A 20,809-nucleotide genomic window follows, 5' to 3' on the forward strand; every position below is an offset into this window, starting at 1 on the left:
AACCATTCATACAGTTCTTGAAACAAAGACACGTTTCTCAAAACTTCTAACACATTTCACCTGTATGCACACACATTCCAATTTGCTCAATGTTTTCTGCAAAACTCTACACAAAAACACCATCATTTTGCACAAGTTTAACCATGTTCTCATTCAGAAAACACAATATAATTAACTCAGACATCACAAAATGAACTCAAACAGCACACATTTATCCCTGTGTGAACATTCAGAAGCACAACTGATGACACACAGGTCAGAATCTCAGGATGATATGAACAAGAGCACAGCTGATTGTGAGTTTTGGAAAATGAATCCTGGTAGTGGAAGACAAAGAGGAAGAGGAGGGGAAAATAAAAAGGAAGGGATGAGGTCAAAGGTCATTTGTTCCTGATGAAATACAGAGCACTATAGTGGAGCATGTTCTTCTGCATGCACTGACCCTGAGGAAGCTGACCTACAGACTCATCTACAGTGTTTCAAGACGACTTACACAATACACTTACAATAAATGCTTTTAATGAATTGTTGGGAACAAAATAAGTTTTGGATGGAGTAGTGAAGTGAATGTAGAAGCTACTGTAAATATGTTTAAGATGAGCCCAACAGTGGTGATGCCTGAAGATGAACCGTGGAGTTATACAACTCCCCATATAGATATAGATTTACATCTGTTGGAAATTAACAAAGCAGAAAGAGAAGCAGACATGTCTCCAGCATTCTCTGTACATTTTAGAACACAGTATCCTCAGTGCTTACAGATCCTAACAGATGGCTCAGAAGATCCAGAGCTGCTTTTTTAGCTCCTGACTGTGAGTAGTATAAAGTATATACTGTAGAGATGATCACAATACTTCTGTCCTCGCAGAAGATCATAAACACGGAAAGATTTTCATTTGTTCTGATTCACTCTCCGTTTTAAAGAGTCTACGGTCTTTTAAATCCAGTCATCAAGATATTCTTTTTAGTATTTCACAGATATATTCAAGATTGGTTCAGTATTTTAATTAGTTTTATTCACACGTAGGTGTAAAGGGAAATGAGGACGTAGATAAGTTAACAAAACAAGCTTTGCAGAGAGAAGTTCCTCTGAGCAAGTCTGAAATTGAGGTTTTAATCTGGAAAAAGGTTATTGCAGAACGACAAATAAAGTGGGACAACAACGAAAAGAGTAGATTTCGCTACAATTTAATTAACAAAGTAAGTCAAAAATTAAGACATATTGGTAACACAAGGAAAGCAGAGGCTGTCTATGATAGAATATTGCTGGGACATTCCCATCTTAATAGTACACTCAGAATATCAGGGAAGCCTCCAAAGTGACTGTGTGAAGAATGTGAAGAATGAAGAAACAGTAACCCATGCAGTTCTTCAGTGTAAGAAAGAAGCAGCATGATAGTTGAAATCAAGAAGAATGGAATTCAGGTGGTACAGTTTAAATCGTTAATAAAATGGGCAAGTTAGTAAAGTTTTCTTTAAATTTCTTAAAAGCACGGGATGAAGTAGAATGTGACGCTCTGTTCCACACTCCGGAGCAGAAGGTGGCGGTCGTGCACCTGAATACACTGGATGCCAGCCGCCCTTAAAAACCGAGAAGCAGCAGCAGCAGCAGGTCCTGTGTGTGGAGTCGTGTTGTTGTTATTAGACAGTGCGGATCTGTGTTTGAAGCGCGAGGAGAATGCGGCGCTCTGAGGACAGCATCAGGTGCGTGATTTCACAACAACAACAACAACAACAACAACAACCCGTTTCCAAGACTTGATCCCATCCGATCGTATTAGTTTTGAAGAGCTGTGGCCAGGAGCGCTGGAGATTACAGCACTCACTTAAAATATGGACTTAAGTTAACTTAATGGCGGAAACACAACGAAATCGAGATGTTTCTACTGAAGAACATACCGAATCAGTATGTTGAGTCTTGGAAAGCCACAAAATGAATTGTTGTTTATTTTTAGTATATCGACACTCCCAATTTATTTTCAGAAAAACAAGCAGCATTGTTCTTATCTCAGCAGAATTATTAACAACAGCCTAGCAACACCCTAACAACAGCCTAGTAACCAGCCCACAACATAAAGGTATCAGACATGCATGCCATAATGACATGATGGAGCTATTTTGATTCGGACAAGTTAGTAATCATCTAAATAAAATAAAACACAGCTAGCCACAGATCAGTAGAGAGTCAGCAGAGCTCTGGAGCGTCTGTAGGGTTGAAGGATTGATTGAGATGTTGAGCTGCTGTCTCTCAGTCCTCAGGGAAAGATCTTCAGATCCAGGACTGGGCTGCTCAGCGACTGACGAACACAGAGATGCCTCAGACCCCACACAAGAGAAGAGCGCAGAGACTGAGCACAGAGCGTCCAGACGAGAGGAGGGCGGGTCCAGACGAGAGGGGGGAGGGGTGGTGAAGAGGGGAGGAGGGGTGGTGAAGAGGGGAGGGCGGGTCCAGACGAGGAGGACGGGCGGGTCCAGACGAGAGGAGGGCGGGTCCAGACGAGAGGAGGCGGGGTCCAGACGAGGAGGGAGGAGGGCGGGTCCAGACGAGAGGAGGGAGGGTCCAGACGAGAGGACGGGCGGGTCCAGACGAGAGGAGGGCGGGTCCAGACGAGAGGAGGGCAGGGTCCAGACGAGAGGAGGGCGGGTCCAGACCAGACAGACGAGGAGGGCGGGTCCAGACAGGAGGGGCGGGAGACGAGAGGAGGGCAGGTCCAGACGAGAGGAGGCCGGGTCCAGACGAGAGGAGGGCGGGTCCAGACGAGAGGAGGGCGGGTCCAGACGAGAGGAGGGCGGGTCCAGACGAGAGGAGGCAGGGTCCAGACGAGAGGAGGCAGGGTCCAGACGAGAGGAGGGCGGGTCCAGACGAGAGGAGGCCGGGTCCAGACGAGAGGAGGCAGGGTCCAGACGAGAGGAGGCGGGTCCCGAGAGGAGGGCGGGTCCAGACGAGAGGAGGGCGGGTCCAGACGAGAGGAGGCAGGGTCCAGACGAGAGGAGGGCGGGTCCAGACGGTCGTCTACAGTCGTCTTCAGAGAGCCAGCAGCGAGAGCCGTCTGAGACGAGGAGAGCACGGGAGGACGGTGAGTTCACCCGCGGCACAATAACACACTCCTAGACAGTCTTCCTACGTCTGCCACATTTAAGAAAGTTGTGTTTTTCTTTTTAGGGCTGAAGATATCAGCAGAGAAACGGAAGACGAGTCCATACTTCAGCAGAAGGAATGAGGGTAGGTGACGGGAGAGCGATTCAGTCGGACTAAATGTCATGTAAATACACAAGTCTGTTTGCTTTTGTGAAACTGAACAGAGCTAAATGAGCAGATATTGTGCAGATGTAATCATGTTGTGAGCAGCAGCTGCATCGGTCAGTTGGTTATTATTTCTGCTTTCTTCCTCAGCTCTCAGTGCCCCGAAGCGCAAGGCCTTCAGGAAGTGGACTCCGCCGCGCTCGCCCTTCAACCTGGTGCAGGAGACGCTGTTTCACGACCCCTGGAAGCTCCTGGTGGCCACAGTCTTCCTCAACAGGACCAGCGGTACGCCCCTCCTCTGAACACAGATCCAGCACAGCCTAGAGCAGCTGCGCCCTTCATAAGAAACACAGCTATCCCATAATAAAACAATTGTGATGACTCAAACTAAATGACTAAACCTAAAGACTGCTGTGTGGATGTTTGTCTGCAGGTAAGATGGCGATCCCGGTGCTGTGGGAGTTCTTCCAGCGCTATCCGAGTGCAGAGGTGACGCGGGCGAGCGACTGGAGACCGCTGTCTGTCCTTCTGCAGCCGCTGGGTCTCAGCACGCTCCGCGCCAAAACACTCATCCGCTTCTCCGGTGCGTGCCGCCAACACATTCTGGATTAACATTCACCCTCAGTCCATCCAAGAGATAGGTGAACAGTAAGGAAACCGTCCTCCTTAGTACACTGCAGCTCAAGGAGACGATGTCTGTGGATGGGTGCACTGATCTCCTCACACCGCACATTAAATATAACTGTGAAAAATAAATTAAAAATAGGGATATTTTTGCATTTTATTGAAATAAAATAATAAAGTGTGATAATACTATTATATTTTAAAATGAGTATTAAATACAAATACAGTTATTTTATAGTAAACTTCAAAATAATACTAATATTTACTACTTTATATGAATTTTGATCATTTTCAAACTTTAACACAGCAAGCTTTTAGTAAGTGTAGCTATGCGCTGCCGACTGAAGACAGCAGTGGATAGTCTAGACGTATGCCTTCAGTTTGAATAGAAATCTTGTACAGTGTGTCGATCTTAAATGGTAATTGTGCATTAACAGCTGTCAATCATGTCGGTATGCATATGAGCCATCTGAACTAGTTTTATTCTGGTCGTGCATGCGCTCCTGCGTACCTCTTGTGTCTACTGAGGTCAAACACTGCATGAGTCCAGCTCCAGGATTACAGGTGATGATGCACAGACTTCATAAGACCATCATATATCGTCAGGAGCCACGGGTGTTCATTGTGTTTCCTGTACCTGCTTATTTGACTCTCAGAGTTACAGCATCCGTTGACTTGCATAAACCATAAGTTCAGCTGAAAATCGTCTAATGATTTGAATAAACTGTTAGTTTCAGCCAGTATAAAGACTGTAGTGCTAGAGGATATCACAGTCACAATATATACTCTCAGTGATATAACATGAGTTGAGATTGTTCTTCAGTGCAGTGGACGTCTCGTGATTGTGTGACATTGTGTTGTCTGTCAGATGAGTATCTGAGTAAATCGTGGCGGTATCCCATCGAGCTCCACGGCATTGGCAAGTATGGCAACGACTCATACCGTATCTTCTGTGTGGAGGAGTGGAGAGAGGTACAAACACTACACTACTGTACTGTACATGAGTTATGCTCTCGTGCAGCGGCTTCACGTGTGTGTGTGTGTGTGTGTGTGTGTCCTGCAGGTCACTCCAGACGACCACAAGCTCAACGACTATCATGCATGGCTCTGGGAAAACCAGGAGCAATTAGGAATCTGATTTTCTGTGCACTCCAGGATGTTTGAATAAATCATAATGTCTGCAGCAGCATATGCCTCTCAGCGTCAGTAACTCACCAGAGATCAGCCACCGTCTTTCTCCTCAAAACATGTTCTTATTGTTTCATCATGTTTGTTCATCACTTCAAGAAAAATGGTTTCAGAAAACGTTGTGTAAAAATAAAAGAACTTTTTATCTTTTGTACATGCTTTGTCTTAATGACGTTTCATGAACTGACGGGGGTTTAAAGTCAACGTTTCCCTTTTGTAATGTGTTTTATAAGAGTGTTGAGGGCAGACGTGTAGACAGGACTTCATGTCATCAGTCTGGACTTGATTGAATGTGAAAGAGTTTAAAAATAAAGCTTTGGGGACACCTGTTGGTAAGCCGTTTCAGAGCAAGAATGAGCCTTTAAGAAAACGTTCTTTGCAGTAGCATGCGCTGATGAATCGATCACAATTCTGATTTCATGTTAACTTTAAAAAGCAGACAAAAGGTTTTGTGGACTTCATAATGCCAAATAGAGTTCGGGTAGTTCTACACGAGTAAAGCGAGTCAGTTCAATAGGTTTTTAATTAGATAAATGTCTTCCACCCTAACCTTACAACAAGTGATAAAACAACTCCAAACACACTTCACATTAAGGCTGGCAGAAGTCATGCCCACATCTCAGCTGTAGGGCAGATTCACATTAGACAGAAAATAAATATGACAAACAAGATGAAACATTTCTGCATTTTCATCTAAAGCAGAAGTTAAAGCATGCAGATACGATATGATGAAGTGCCGAAACTAAAAGCATCTGTCAAGGAGATGACTGGAAGGCCACATGTGCTGAATCTGCAGGTACAGTACTCTCAGCTGAACAGAGAATCACATTCATCACTGTACTCTACCAGCTGCATATTTAAAACAGGCTTCCACAGCTTTAAAATGATGGTTTCAGTGTTTTCCTGGTCTTGATATTTAACAAAAACCTACAAGTAAAATCTCACATTTTCTAGTTGTGCTCTGCAGATATTGCATTGAGTGAAATCCACAGTGAGGACTTGTTTGTGACAAACACAAACTGATCTAAATCAAGAAATAGATTAAAAACCTTATCCAGTGTTAATGGAAATTCATTGATCAAAAGGTGTGGGAGCCCTGTGTTTTGCCTTTGATGTTGAAGACACTACTTTATCTCTCTCACACACACACACACACACACACACACACACATCCCGGTTTGAGAGCGAACACACTGGACATCTTCTGTGACGGTGCTGCATTCATGCATTTGGCAGCGTATCAAACTAGATTTCTTGTGTCACTTCAGAAATCTTTCAAATAAATGGTTTTATGCATCGGGACGGATTTTTAAAAGAAGCACAGTCTCCATGTATAAATGGGTGTAAATGACAATAATGTAGTGGGAATGGCAGCGTGTTCGGTTCCTCTACCTGAATGAGTTGCATACAGTACGTCTCTTGGTTTGGACAGACATATCCATTACTAACCGTGCGGAGTCTCATAAATACAGCAGCAGCTGAACTGTTGAAACACAGTGTTATCAATGAGCTTCATCATCATCATCATCCACAGAGCTTTAATCAGCAGCAGTGCTAGTGCCACTCCGGCCCGGTGCTAAACGTCCCTGATTGACATGCATTCCCAGAGCATCACCCTGTCCATCAGCGTCCCTTAAGAAAGCCGTCCAGCACGCGGTCGCCCTTCTCCGACAGCCAGTATCCTGCCATGGCAGCCACTCCTCCGATGAAGATGGCCGTGAAGACCATGTCTCCTTTGGCTGCTAGAGTAGCGAGAGCGCAGATCACCACGCCGAAGAACATCTGCTGCAGCACGAGCACCTCGTCATCCGTCATGTCATCAAACAAGCCCTTCTCTGGCCCCGCTGTGAGGACACAAACAGAGGAGGTTACACTGCGAGTCTCTCTGGGTGAGTGCACAGGAGAACTCCTCTTCTAGACCGATAAATGAAGAGCACAGAATGTGCATCAAGGCCCGTATGCACCACACATCTTCAGGATAAAAGTAGCTCATTACTCGTCAAATTAGGAGAAAATCCTAAAAATAATGGGCGTGACAGTCCTAAAATTTTGATGTGAGATTGTTTAAGAGTGTTTTTTAAGGAGTTTAAGTAGTTGATATAGCTCCTAAATCTGTGAAAGGTCCGGAGCAGTGAAGAGCAGTCCTCAGACACAAACAATCCTAAAATAGCTGTTCTGTCTCTGAACGTAAACATGTTAGAAACATCTGATGATAATCAGCTTTTAAGAAGCGATCACCTTTGGTTCTGGAGGTTATTCTGCTTTGATTATATCCTTGTCTTCATTAATCAGCTGAACAAGAAGTAACCGCTGCTCGAGTCCAGTTTGGTTTTCTTTACGTTTGCATGTCTTACTATCAGTCGTGATTATTCTGCTCTGTTAATTAAAAGACTGTTTATATGCATACTCACTAATTATGAGAAGCACACATGTAAGAGGATGACAATTAGCTGAACATATTCTTAGCCTGAATTTTATAATATTTATTTGAATGTGTCAATTAACACTTCTGTTTATAAACCTTTATTTGAATATGGCAACACAATATCACGCTCTACAATATTTCTAGGAATTTCTTACTTCATTCCAAACTATAAAAAGGTACTTTTAGAAATGTATTTTTGTCCATACAATGTTCATTGTTTCAAATATCTTCTACTATGTTCCTATGTTACACTCTTGAAGAGACCACAGCTCAACTGACCATTCGGCTCAAGGAACCTGAGCGTGCGTTTACTCACTCGGGGGCAGATTCTCCACACAGATGCTGTCCCGTCGAATGAAGCCCTCGGCACACTCGCACCGGAACGATCCCTCCTCATTAATGCAAGCTTCATTGAGTCCAGGGCATGTGATGGCTCTCTCCGAACACTCGTCGATGTCTGAGAAAGCCAGAGAGACTCCGGTCAAACATCATCTCACAGGCATCAAATGTAGCAGGGCTAATGTGAGGTTCATAGAAGTCGTCTCACCTAGACACTTTGCTCCAGTGAGTCTGAACCCTCGAGCACATTTCTTACAGCGAGCAGGTCCGCTTCCCATACAGCCCACGCACGCCTGATCACAGCCTGCACACAGCTATATGAGCACACACTCAAACACACAGCTTGCATTCGCCAGCATTAGCGTGAGACTGACCTCTGCACTCATAAGAGCCGTCGGTGTTGAAGCAGTACGTGTTGGATGGACAGTGAGCCAATTCAGTGCCGCATTCATCCACATCTGCAGTAAACACACACACAGTGATAAAGAGCAGGAATACTGCGCTTCACTCACAATACAGGGTGCTTCTACAAACATCTTGTTCCAGCTGAAAATAATAATAATAATAATAATAATAATAATAATAATAATAATAATAATATAGTAAATTGTGTCATTATCTGCTCAGCACAATGTTGTCTGAAAACTTAAATTACTTAATGTGGGACACAAAAAAACCCCTTCCACACGCTATTCACACGCTGTGTTCTCCAGAGATATAAATGTCAACTCAGAAAGACTTCAGTTCTGGTCTGTTCCTCACACTGCCTTCACAGGAATACTACAGATTTCCAGTCACATGGTCTACTTTCACAGCACTTAGTTAGTAGCGCTGCACAATTTCATGACAAAAAAATCTAATTGTGATTTTTCTGATTAAAAAAAATGCAAAAGCAGTTTAAAAAAATCCTGGTTTTCTATGCTTGTTTGCATAGAACTACTGCCACAGCTTGGACAAAATGTTGTGGCTATATATTTAATTTGGCTATAAAATAAGAAGAAAAGGGAGGAAAAGAAATGTTAAAGGTGCAGTGTGTATATTTTAGTGGTGAGGTTGTGAAGTGCACTTAGAGAAGATACAGTGGCTGACACAAAGATGTCGTCTTCTGAGACAGCAGAGAATGAGGTTTCTTTACAAAGGTAAATTAAGGAATTTTATTTACTTAATTATTCAGTAAACCAATATGTTATTGAGAATATGATTGTTTCTTATTAATCATTGTGACAGTGTTTTATTCGCAACAACAAAGTGACGAAACGCACTCTGTAGAGTAGTTTGTCCATTTAGGGCTCCTGTAGACATCCAGGTAAGGTGTGTGTAGATAGAGCTTGTTCATGGTAGGGGTTACACAGACTAATCGACTAGTCGCCGGTCCTGTAGAGGAAATCTCTGAAGGACTTCCACATTTACACTCCGTTTCCAAACAGGAAATGACAAATACATGCAGACTCTGAAAGCGCTCCACAAGACGTGTGATTGTATTACTGGATGCTGGAAACTAAACGGGAGAATGTGTGTTTAAATCAGCTATTAGTACAGGTCAGGTATATTGCATTTCTGTCAACAGATCCTCCTAAATATTACACCCTGCACCTTTAATATTGTAATATTTTTATATAAGATACAAACTGAGTATTTAAGTAACTGTAACATTACAATTCTAACATTTGCTTAGACTTTAATTCTTCATTTTCATGCATTATTATAACATCTAACTTTTATTTTGAAGGAAAACCGCAGGGATTTTTTGTTGACAAGCGCTTCTCATTACACATACGAGAAGATGGTTGGCACATGTTGCATTTCTAAAAGCACATTAAAGCGACTCAAACCCAGAGCAGACGCAGAGATGGAGTTCACAGCATTTACTGTGAGACGCTGAAACACCATGTGCTGCTCAGGAGAAAGTGAACACAGCGTTGAGCTTTACTCTGAAACAGTTCATAAACCATATTACGATTTCGTTTTTATTCTGATTAATGGTTCAGCCCAACTTAATAGCTCTAGATTTCGCCTGAAAGCCTCTGGTCACTGTGTGCTTGTGTTGTAATCTCCAGAAGCTCATATGGGTTTGGAACAACATAAAAGTGAATGATTCAGTACAGATGTTTGCTTTAAGTCAGTGTTGGATAGTCTGAGTAGGAAAGAGCCAGAGACTAGCTCTGAATCTGACTGATGTGCTGAGCCTGTAACTCACCGACACACTTGTTGCTGTGAAGCATCCATCCAGGCTTACAGTCCAGACACTTGTTGTCTTGTGGTCCTGTGCACTTTTTACAGGAGTGATGGCAAGCTACGTACAACAGAAAAAAAAAGAACTTACAGTCAATATATATGATGTTGCCTGAGCAGGTCAACTGAAATCCAGCGCTTGGGATTGACAACATTTACTACATTCATTCCTTCTTCTAATCCATTTTAGCGCTGCAGCAGATTTTTAGCAGTGATTCTTTTGCAACAGCTCTTTCCTGCAGCTCTTCCTCGTGTGAACCTGAGTCTGGCTCCAGTTAAAGTGGAAGTTTATCAGCAAGTACGAGTGTACGTCACATATAGAGACTTGTTTCCTGTTTCCCTAGAGAAGGGTTACCTGAGCAGGGCGGCTGTGTGTGATTGGAGCTCTTTTCTCTGTAGTATCCGTCAGCACAGTCCTGACACAGAACGCCTGAGTATCCCGGGTCACAAACACAGTCTCCGTCTCCCAGACGTGTGCCCTCGCCCTCGCAGCGGCCCAGACCTCCACACACTCCACCGGGACCTGACGGACACTCTGCACACACACACACACACACACACACACACACACACAACAATCAGCACAGAAAGACTGATGAGCACGTGTGTGAATGAAGGGGCCAAATCAAAGTTTTTAAGGTTTCTCATTGTTTTATGTGAAAAGGTGAGCTGTTGAAGACAAGTTCATTCACTTTATATCCACGTTTCATATCATTGGATGCTTTAATATAATTGTGTATATGTTGCATCACTGCGTGAATAACATAAACTGGTGAACTAAGTTGAAATGTAAAAGTACGGATCAGATTTCCCTATTTGCCTATGGATCACGGGTAATAATATTGTAAATAAAATTCAGTTTCTTGCACAGACTGATCGTTTCACTTCACAAGACCTCAGTATATCGTCAAGAGCCACAGGGATTCATTTTGGCATGCATGCTTTGTTTTGTGTCTTTTTTTTTTTTTTCATTATTGACTGATTTATTTTATGAATGATCAAGGACCACAGTTTCAGCTAAAAATCTTCTTTACTGACCTACTGAAGAAAGTAAGTCACCTATATCTTGGATGGCCTAAGGGTGAGTACATTAACAGCAATGTTTCATTTTTTGGGTGAACTGTTCCTTTAAGAGTCAACATAACTAAACCACTGCTTCTGTGGAGAATATGGGAGAGCCGATCAGTTTGTGTATCTGAGCAAATATATCATTATTTGATTTGTCGTAAGGCAGGGATGCTCAAATTACCTAGCCTGGGGGCTAATATTAAAAAGACGTTTAACCAAAGATCACTGAATAAAATGACAAGGTAGCAGTAATAACATGATTTTCAATTGGTTTCAGAATGTGCAAAATGTCATAATCCAGTGACGACTTCCAAACCAGTTCTGATGACCCTGTCTACTCCGACAAGCTTTGACTAACACAATCCATTACTAGATCAGTAGTGCGACAAGCACATGAGGTAAAAGTTGTTCCAGTTCCACACAGAGGTTTGGTCTTGTACAGGTGTGTGTTTGTGTGTGTGTGTGTGTGTGTGTGTGTGCGATCACCTGTGCATTCAGGCCCGTAGTGTCCAGGTGGGCAGCACAGTCTGAGCTCCTCAATGCACAGCCACTGGAACAGGTCTGGAGCTTCCTGCTGTCTGTAACCTCACACACAACACATTCTCATGCATAAAACATCTCGCATGTCAGTTAACAATTACCACACTTGGCGCTAACATCTTATATGACATTAAACGACTCACCCAGGTGAGTAAACAGATAATAATTCATTCTCTCAGGATATCCAAGTAGCCAACTTATATTCTGAACAGAACCTGTTTGATCAGTCTTTCTTTTTTTAATAATGTAGCATTAAGCAAACCATACAATCTTTGTTTACAGTCATCAAAAACTTCAGTGTCAGTGAAGCATGGCTCAGGGAAAGAGCAAAAATGTGAACCTGGACCACAAAACCAGTCATAAGGGTCATTTTTTTCAAATTGAGGTTTATACATCATCTGAAAACTGAATAAATAAGCTTTCCATTAATGTATGGGTAAGGACAGGATTAGGGCTGCACGATATTGGGAAAAAATTACATTGCGATATTTTATTTTTCTGCGATATATATTGCGAAATGAAATCTAATCTAATGTTTTCTTACAAACAAAAATGGGGCGAGCACACTTACATTCTCATTTTAAATGATTTAAACATCAGAGTATTATTTAAATTAGAGTAAATTATTTGTTTGTAACTTTAGTATATGGTTTGAATTGTTAACATATTAACTAACATGAACTTACCACGAACAATACTTTTGTTACTATATTTATTAATCTTAGTTTATGTTAGTTAGCCGGGGCTCTCTCTCGCTAGCTCTCTCTCTCTCTCTCTCTCTCTCTCTCTCTCATATATGCGCCCTGTTAAACTGACAGGACTTAAAAACACATGCAAATGATAAACTTTCACTCTATGATGGTTAAGCTGTGCAATTTATCCGTGAATCACATTCGTCAAGGGCCGGGGAGCAGCTGGCCCGTACGGTTAATGAATAACGGATCAACTACGACAGCCTACATCACACATCCTGCGATGTGACTATCGTGGATTCGTACATCGCGATATCGATACTTAAATGACACATCGTGCAGCCCTAGACAGGATAGGACAATATTTGGTCAAGATACAACTATTCGAAAATCTGGAATCTGCAAAAAAATTATTATTGAGAAAATCACCTTTAAAGTTGTCCAAACGAAGTTCTTATCAACGCATTTTACTGATCAAAAATGAAGTTTTGATATATTTATGGTAAAAAATAGGATTGTAACGGTATGGCGGTTTATCGTGGTTTGAATGTGCATGGTTATCATACCGTAAACATTTGCATATCTACATTTTTTTTTTAATTAATAAAAATAAAAATAAAAACTCACCCACACATATGCAACTTATTTCTGCTCAGCTGCTTCACTCTGCATTCACTTGGCTGTTTACACGCACATACAGCGGAAAAAATGTTATTATATTGTTATTATTGTTATTATATTATATCTAATCTCCATCCCAAGTTAAAATTTGCAGTATGGGAATACTTCTGAAAAAAAAAGAAAGCGGGGTTGTCCTTGAGGACGAATCCAATTTCCAAAAAATGTGGACACAAAGTGGCTGCAAAAGCATTCAATTCATCCAACATGCTTGATCATATTCGCGGACACCATCCCTCTGTGCAGATGAAGGTGTGTCGCGTTTATAACAAGTTATAAGTTAAGGCTGTATGATTTCCTTGATACAGAGGGAATCTCGGTGTAGTCATGAACATGGAATTTACAGTATAACGAGGATGTCATGAAAAACGCGCAATCTGATCTATAGTAGATATGATGTGTGTCTGTGAAGCGCAATGAGACTGCTATATAAATAATCTTCTTGTTTCTGCATGTCTCTGAGTGACGCCGTTTATCTACAACATACTGTACGCATGACACTAATGGTGTTATCAGCGTCTACATAAACATGAACATCACCAGAGCTGCTCTGAAAGAAAACTTAAATAAACATTACCTAGTTCCTAGTTTGAACTGCGTCCTCTAGGGGTCGCTATGGGGAACGCTTTCAACTGGACTGGTGTCTGAAGCATACATCTAAACACGACAATAACATTGCCTGGTGACAGCCTGTGACATCATCACCCGGCACGACCACAGTAGAAAAGGGCGCCAGGAGAACATGCCATCCTCTTCTTCATCTTCAGGACTGTTTTGCTTGAAGCGTGCATTTCCGGTAAGAACGATTACTCTTCTTGTCTATTGCAAGCGTTTAAGAAGTGGTTGGATCGGGTGGGTGTCCTTGTTATTTGACACCTGATGACACATGATCTTTGCGTCTTTTGTTTGGGCGAAAAGCACGCACGCACGATGTCCTTGAGGGGGCAGTTTGCGTGCACTGTGAGCTTTTTTCTGTGAAAAAACTCTCGTTTGTCTCTTTTTTTTTGAGGAAAGAGGGACAGTCATCAGCTCCCCGTGGTTCAGGACCCTCCGTTGCTGAGGCACGGAGGAAAATGAGCTTGTGGATCGCAGCTGGACCTAGCTGATGAATTAAAAGAGGGGCTTTCCCTTTTGCGCTCATCAGTTACGGACGAGAGTGAGCTGCTGGACGACGATGCTATCTCTCTTACATTGTCTGGTCCAGCAGCTAGTGCTCTGCTGGCTCCAAGCCAGGATGAGCAGGAGATGTCAGATGAGGACAAAGAAGTCAAGACTGAGTCCTCCCAATCCTCCTGCCCCATGTATGATGAGCTTCTTGAGGTTATGGATCATGTCACGGTAAGGCTTGACTTGCCATGGAAGTGGGCCAAGAAAGGTGACGCCTCGAGGTGGAGTTCGAGAAGGCTTGGAAAAATACATTCTCGTCTCGCATCCATAGATTCCAGCAAAGTAGTTATCCTAACATTGAGGGGATGCGTGAGAATGGTTATGAGAAGATGCCCCCTGTTGAAGAGACACTGGCCTGCTATCTCTCTATGGGGGAGACATCATCCCTTAAGGCTCCCTCCCTGCCATCCAAACCCCTTCAGGATACATCTTGAATGGCAGGGCATAAGCGGCAGCACGTCAGGCTGCAGCCTCGTTGAACACCATGGCAGTGCTTCAGGCTTATCAGGCTGATCTGCTAAAAGACATGGATAAGGGTCAGTCTATCCCCTGATGAGGTGGCTGAGTTGCATTGCACCACAGATCTTGCTCTCTGTGCCACTAAGCACGCTGCCACTGCCATTGACAAATCCATGGCGGCCATGGTTGGTTACGGAGAGACATCTGTGGGTGAATCTGGTGGATATCGGGTCGAAAGAGAAATGCTTTCTTCTTGATGAGCCAGTTTCCCCTTCTGACCTTCAGGTCTGAGCCTGAGCAACAAAGGGGTCCTGGCCCATCTCAACTTAAGGATCAAAGGCAGGCTCAGAAGACTAGTTTCGCGACTCGCGCCCCTCCCCCACCTGCAGGTAGGGTTCAAAAGGGGCGTGGGTCTAAGGGTGTCAGACAAGATTTGAGGGAGGTGATCCAGACTAGGCATCTCAATGCTCTCGTCTGGACCAGAGTAAAACCTGAACCATCTACTCACCTTCCTCTGAGAGTATTACATCTGCTCTAATCTTCCTCTCCTTAATCCCCCTAAAAAGCTTCCCTTCTGACTGAGGTTAGGTAGGAGCCTCCTGCACTTGCATTGCGGTTTCTTATGCTGGGCCTGTGATGTTTTGGTTAGTCTCTATGTCTCATAGAACTACCTACTGATGGTCCGGACCCCGATGCTCTTTCGGAGTTCGCCTCCAGCCTGTATCCATGTGCCTGAGTCATGCGCAGGAGCCATGGTTGGTGAGTACGATCCATTTCATCTACTCTACTGCTAGTTCTTGTGTATTCAATACTAGCCTTTTTCTGCAGTGCTACTCGGACCTGTTCTGTTTTCTGACTTTTTAGGTTTGACCCCCCTGTTAAGTCAGGACCTCCTGCTGTTGACCGATTACAGTGATGGTTTCACTCATTGGTACTGGATTCAGGCTGGTGATAGCACAAATGTTCGGCTTGGACACGCAGCCTGGGCTTCTGCGGAAGCCTCCCAGCATCAGGTCCACAGTATAACACTGCAATCTCAGGACCTGCGAGTCCTTCTCACATGCTAGTACTCTTCTGAGTACATGCTTCGCAACATGCTGCCTATCCTCTGGCCAGGGTGCGCTACTCATCTCTCACCCTGAGGGGTCTCCTGAGATTTGAGTCATTCCTTAACCATCATACATGTTTGTCTGAGCTAGAGCTCCTCTCGCTGAGGTGTTGAGTGGCTCAACACTCCTTAATTCCACTCTGTAGTTCAACAGGCGGTCAGGAGTCCTCCCCGTCACACTACCCTTATATGAAGTGGGCTCAAACCAGTAATCACCCCTCTGTGGAGTGGGTTTGAGTACACTGCGTTCCCTGAGGTATGAGGGAGTTGTGTTTCTGCAGAAACCCCTCTTGCATGCTTCTGTACTGAGAAGCAGTAAGCTCTGTACACAGGAATGGTTATTGGGTCACACTATTTCTTCAGACTCTATCAGGTCTGGTTACACGGGACCCACACTCTCTATCGAGAGCTTGAGAATGTGTCCAGCTGCACCAGTGGTCTGTCTCTTACTGGGCCCTGCTGGGATACCCCTTCTAATCTAGTGCCTCCTTCTGATCGAGCTGAGAATTGTTCCCCTCACTCTGAGGGTAAGCTATGAGTCGCTCCCAGTATGTGCTGTAAGGGCCTGCCTCAGCTTGAAAGCGCTGCTCCCGAAAACCCCATTTGGAACGAAACTGAGTGTAAAGGCTGTTTTATACTTCTGCGTCGGACCTACACCGTAGCCTTTACGCCGTAGGCTATGCGTCAGTTTTCATTTATACTTCTGTGTCGTTTTCCGCATTGACGTGCAGTACACATGCAAACCACTAGTCTGCAGTGTCCACGGGCATCTTGCTGGTGTAACCTGCAGTACCACGACAAAAGCCGTAGAAGAAGCGGCTCGTCAGAGAATCATTATAGCCGTGACGGCGGCAAATAAATATCAAATCATTAATTTTTTAGAACTACAAAAGGAGACAACAACAGAACAGGAGAAGATGTGGAATTCTTTCAATCTCCACAAGGACTTGTACCACGGCAGATCAACTTTGTTTGTTGCAGACAACTACTGATGTATAATGCTATGTAGTATAATAAATGATGAGACATTTGTTCTTTGTTTTGTTTAATTTTATATAAGAAGGTGTAACATTAAAATATATTAAAGTGCACATAAACACACATGAAACTGAAGTATATACGGAGGGAGGGGTTCTAGCAGACCAATCACAGCACTTGCTGTCCGCGTAGAATTGACGCACTGTTAGATTTCTGGAGAGGTGCACGTCAGCCTACGGCGTAGTTTATGCGTGCTATGCACAACCTATGACGTAGCTATGGCGTAGGTTCGATGCAGAAGTATAAATTGGGCTTTAGGCCCATCTCTGTCTCCTCCTTGGTCAGTTGCCTCTATCTTGGGACCCTGTTGTTCCCTGTAGAAGTGACTGATCCCCTTCTAGCATGATCCCATTTCTGATGTCCCATTTGAGACAACCATGCGACTTATGACTGGTTTTGTGGTCCAGGGTCACAAATGTTAAAAATAAAAAAACTATTCACAAAAAATGTAAATCACCATCACACAAAAGAAGACAGGCACCTGTGAAACCACCATGTCTCCACCTGGTCCTCTATCTGCTCCAACAGTCTGTTGCAGTCAAAGTCAGACTTGTCACACGCAGCCTCTACGATCTCTAACAGACGCGTCTCACTGCACACACACACACACACACACACACAAAACAGGCTTTGTAACAAAGACTCCGAACCAAACATTAAGATCATATATTTGAGGAAGACGATCCTCTGTTCTGTAATAACGCTGTGAGTCGGATCAGTACAGATGTTTACCTGCGTGCATATTTTGCCAGTTTCTCCTCTTCCCAAGCTGTGTTCCCTCCTCCGAAGTTCTTATTGGCTGTTCGCTCCAAACCCTGAAGAAACAAGCACCATTATCTGAACTCAACACTACAACATTCTTGTCAACATATAAAACCTTAACACTAGGCTTAGACAATGATGCATAAATTACACAACAGTGTGTACTCACAATATAATGTAAAGGTTTTACAGGTCAAATTGAACAAGACTGTGATTTTGATTAGATTAGTTTCATAGTTCTTCCTTGTTTCAGGACTAGGTTACTTTTGGGACTTTTATAATAAGATGTTATATTGAAACCAATTTAAATATTGTTTATTATAATGTTTTGTTATATGTGTATGTAAAACAACATGTTCATATAAAACAAAAAGATACATGTCTGCACATTTACTATTAATTAAATAGATTTTTAAAATGGCAAAAATTGCAGCTCTAGAAAGTTTATTTACACAGAAGGATGGGGACTGTGCCTGATGAAGACCTGACATTTCTTTTTAAGGTTTTTTTTTTTTTTTTTCTCATAGAAATGGACCCTGTTGAAAAAAGTTTTGTTTTGAAGCATGTCTGCTGGTTTGAGCTGGTTTAGGCTGGTCCTAAGCATCTAGCTCCTGCTCAGGACCAGCAGACATGCTCCAAAACACACCTAACCAGCATATGCTGTTTTTACGACAGGGGAAGCTGACTGAGTATCCTATTTCACACTGAAGTAAGTTAGAAAATGACATCATAACGAGCAGTAGCTAGTGAATGAGATGACCCAGACCTTGATGAAGCTGTCTGTGAGTCTGCGGCAGGTGTGACAGGGCGCCGTCCTCACCGTCCCCACAGACAGGAGCGAGCAGAGCACCAGCGCAGACACGAGCGGCCACGACCAGCACATCCCGTCCTGCACACACACACGGCCATCAGCGTCCAGAACACACACACACACACACACACACACCAGCCCAGAAGCACTCATCTCACTGCCACTAATGCACTACAGACGAGCCTCAGACAATCAGTTACTACTACCATTACTGTACTTCATCATTACTGGATAAGGCTTTTGACAAACAGTTTTATGAAGAAATTTCTTCCTAAACTAGAAATATTTATATTCAACCTGAATATTCCTGATATATATTACAAATGTAAACAAGTGAAGGGAACTGTATTCCATCGTATGTGGGAATGCACTAACGTTAATTGTTTTTAGGTTAAAATATTGAATATTGTAAGTCTAATCATTGGAAAAGTAATCTCTCTTGATCCCAGGTTGTGTTTATTACATATTTGTCCTCTGAATATTAAAATCACCTAACATCTGTTTGCTGGAAGCTAAACGTGTAATTGCATGTTCTTGGAGAAAAGAAGAAAGTCCTGGCGTGTCTCAGAGGATAAAGCCTTACAAAAAAGCATTGCCTTACAAAAGATCACCTATTTTTGAAAAACAAACTTCATATATTTTGGTCCATCTGGAAAGTGTTCTATGACTTTTTGGAGAGTCTAGGTAGTGACTTGTTTGTGGAATTGATGGCCATTGAGAGTATAAAGACACGTTTGTATTATTTTTTTTTTAAGGGTATTGAGTTATCTTTGAGGTCATTTATACATCTAATATATTTTTTTTAGTTATATTGAAAATTTTAACTGTTGTCTTAACCTGTATGACAGTGTTTGAAAATAAAATCGTTGAATTGTTCTACTTTTCACTTTCACATTTATGTTGACAATATTATTCATAAAAAATAACAAGGGTATGAAGTTATATTAAAAATGTAAAACAGAAACATTCTCACTAGTGATAGCTAGGGTTGGGAATCAAAAATCAATTCCAATTCCAGAATCAGATACTAAAGGTCAGGAATTGGATACTTGTTGTGAAATTAAGATTTTAATGACACCTCTTAATCCTGTTTGGACATCTTTTATTTTTAGCTGGTGAAAAGTGGCTGTTAAAAATGCATTTGTATTTGAATCATTCATTAAAAAGATTCATTTAAAACCACTGATTCACCCAGTAATGAAACAAATAAATCTTGAGCGAGTCACTGAATCATTCCATTCAAACACTCCATCAGATTTTGTTTAGTTGTCTAATATTTTTTCGTCAGAATTGTGAGATAACTACAACCTCCATTAAAAAATAAATAATAAAATAAATAAATAAATAATAAAAAAAAAATCTGAATTTTTCCAGAATCATGCAGCTCTATTTTGCACACAGACAGCTCTTAATCGAGTCCAGTTTTCATGTAGCCGGCTGATTTTTATTCATGGTATTCAGCAGCAATTAAATGTTTTTCAGAAAGAGACACAGAATAAATGTTTGATATCTAATGTTTTGTTTAAACCACATTGGAATCGAAACTGGGACTCGATCAGGTTCAGTCTGTACCCAGCCCCAGTGACATCAGAACCGTGGACCTGCTGTAAGCCTGTGTGAACGAGTCATCTGTCTCAGACCGCTCGGAAACATCAGTTCCTCTTCCTGTCTGACATCTGATCTGAGGTGTGATGCTGATGCTGCTGTTTGTAGGCCAGGTCGAAGATGACTGCTGGAGTTCATATATTCACACAACATTACAGCTCTGGTCTTAAATAAGCGCTGTCATTCACTGCATTGCTCATCTACACTAGATTCGTGAAACTGCAACAATGTTTCTACGACGCTGCACAGCCTGCACCGAAACACTGTTTCATTCACGAGCTTTCATTGATCATGACGTAAGCCGAAGTGCGATGTTGTTTTGTTCCGTATACTCACTTTGTAAGACTGCGTTTAGGCGGTGAGCAGCTTCCAAATCCTTTGGACAGAATCACGTCTTCGAGGAGCAGTTATAATGTCGCTGCACTGAACATCTTCTAGCTCATTCTGTGCGTGCTGCGGCTAACCGCTCAAGTCCCGCCTCCGTGTGTCCACGACCAATCCTCATCGAGGAAGGATTCTGATGCGCCAATCACAGACCGCCGTGTGCCACAATGAAAGTCGTGGATCACAGTTCGTCATCGCCCAGGCCATACCAGAATAACATTTTATTTAACCTTACGGCGATTTTTTATTAATTAACCTTACGGCTGACTTGTTATTAATATATATATATATATATATATATATATATATATATTATATATATATATATATATATATATATATATATATATATATACATACATATATATATTAGTCCATTGCGTGTCAGTTTGCATGATTGTATCTCTTTACATAACTTAAAATACAATTTTAACGCACTTCATGC

The 20,809-nt window shown here is 42.4% G+C and overlaps 2 protein-coding genes across 2 annotated transcripts; one reads left to right on the plus strand and one right to left on the minus strand.

Moving 5' to 3' along the window:
- The first annotated feature begins 1,497 nt into the window (after positions 1-1,497).
- On the plus strand, positions 1,498-5,210 carry mbd4 (methyl-CpG binding domain protein 4). Its single transcript, XM_042729116.1, has 9 exons — positions 1,498-1,502; positions 1,598-1,704; positions 2,253-2,382; positions 2,710-3,077; positions 3,164-3,223; positions 3,395-3,529; positions 3,678-3,827; positions 4,737-4,840; positions 4,932-5,210. Exons 1-9 carry the CDS (start codon positions 1,498-1,500, stop codon positions 5,004-5,006), a joined length of 1,134 nt encoding a protein of 377 aa, XP_042585050.1. The 3' UTR covers positions 5,007-5,210.
- A 351-nt stretch (positions 5,211-5,561) lies between these two features.
- Positions 5,562-20,473, minus strand: LOC109052365 (protein disulfide isomerase Creld1). The gene is made up of 11 exons (XM_042729077.1): positions 20,317-20,473; positions 18,331-18,453; positions 17,535-17,617; positions 17,284-17,394; positions 11,607-11,698; positions 10,408-10,587; positions 10,018-10,113; positions 8,195-8,278; positions 8,029-8,124; positions 7,798-7,938; positions 5,562-6,900 (listed from the first exon to the last, which is right to left on the minus strand). Exons 2-11 carry the CDS (start codon positions 18,445-18,447, stop codon positions 6,680-6,682), a joined length of 1,221 nt encoding a protein of 406 aa, XP_042585011.1. The 5' UTR covers positions 18,448-18,453; positions 20,317-20,473; the 3' UTR covers positions 5,562-6,679.
- Positions 20,474-20,809: the final 336 nt, after the last annotated feature.

This window comes from Cyprinus carpio, chromosome B8 (assembly GCF_018340385.1).
Source record: "Cyprinus carpio isolate SPL01 chromosome B8, ASM1834038v1, whole genome shotgun sequence".
NCBI classification, from domain to species: domain Eukaryota; kingdom Metazoa; phylum Chordata; class Actinopteri; order Cypriniformes; family Cyprinidae; genus Cyprinus; species Cyprinus carpio.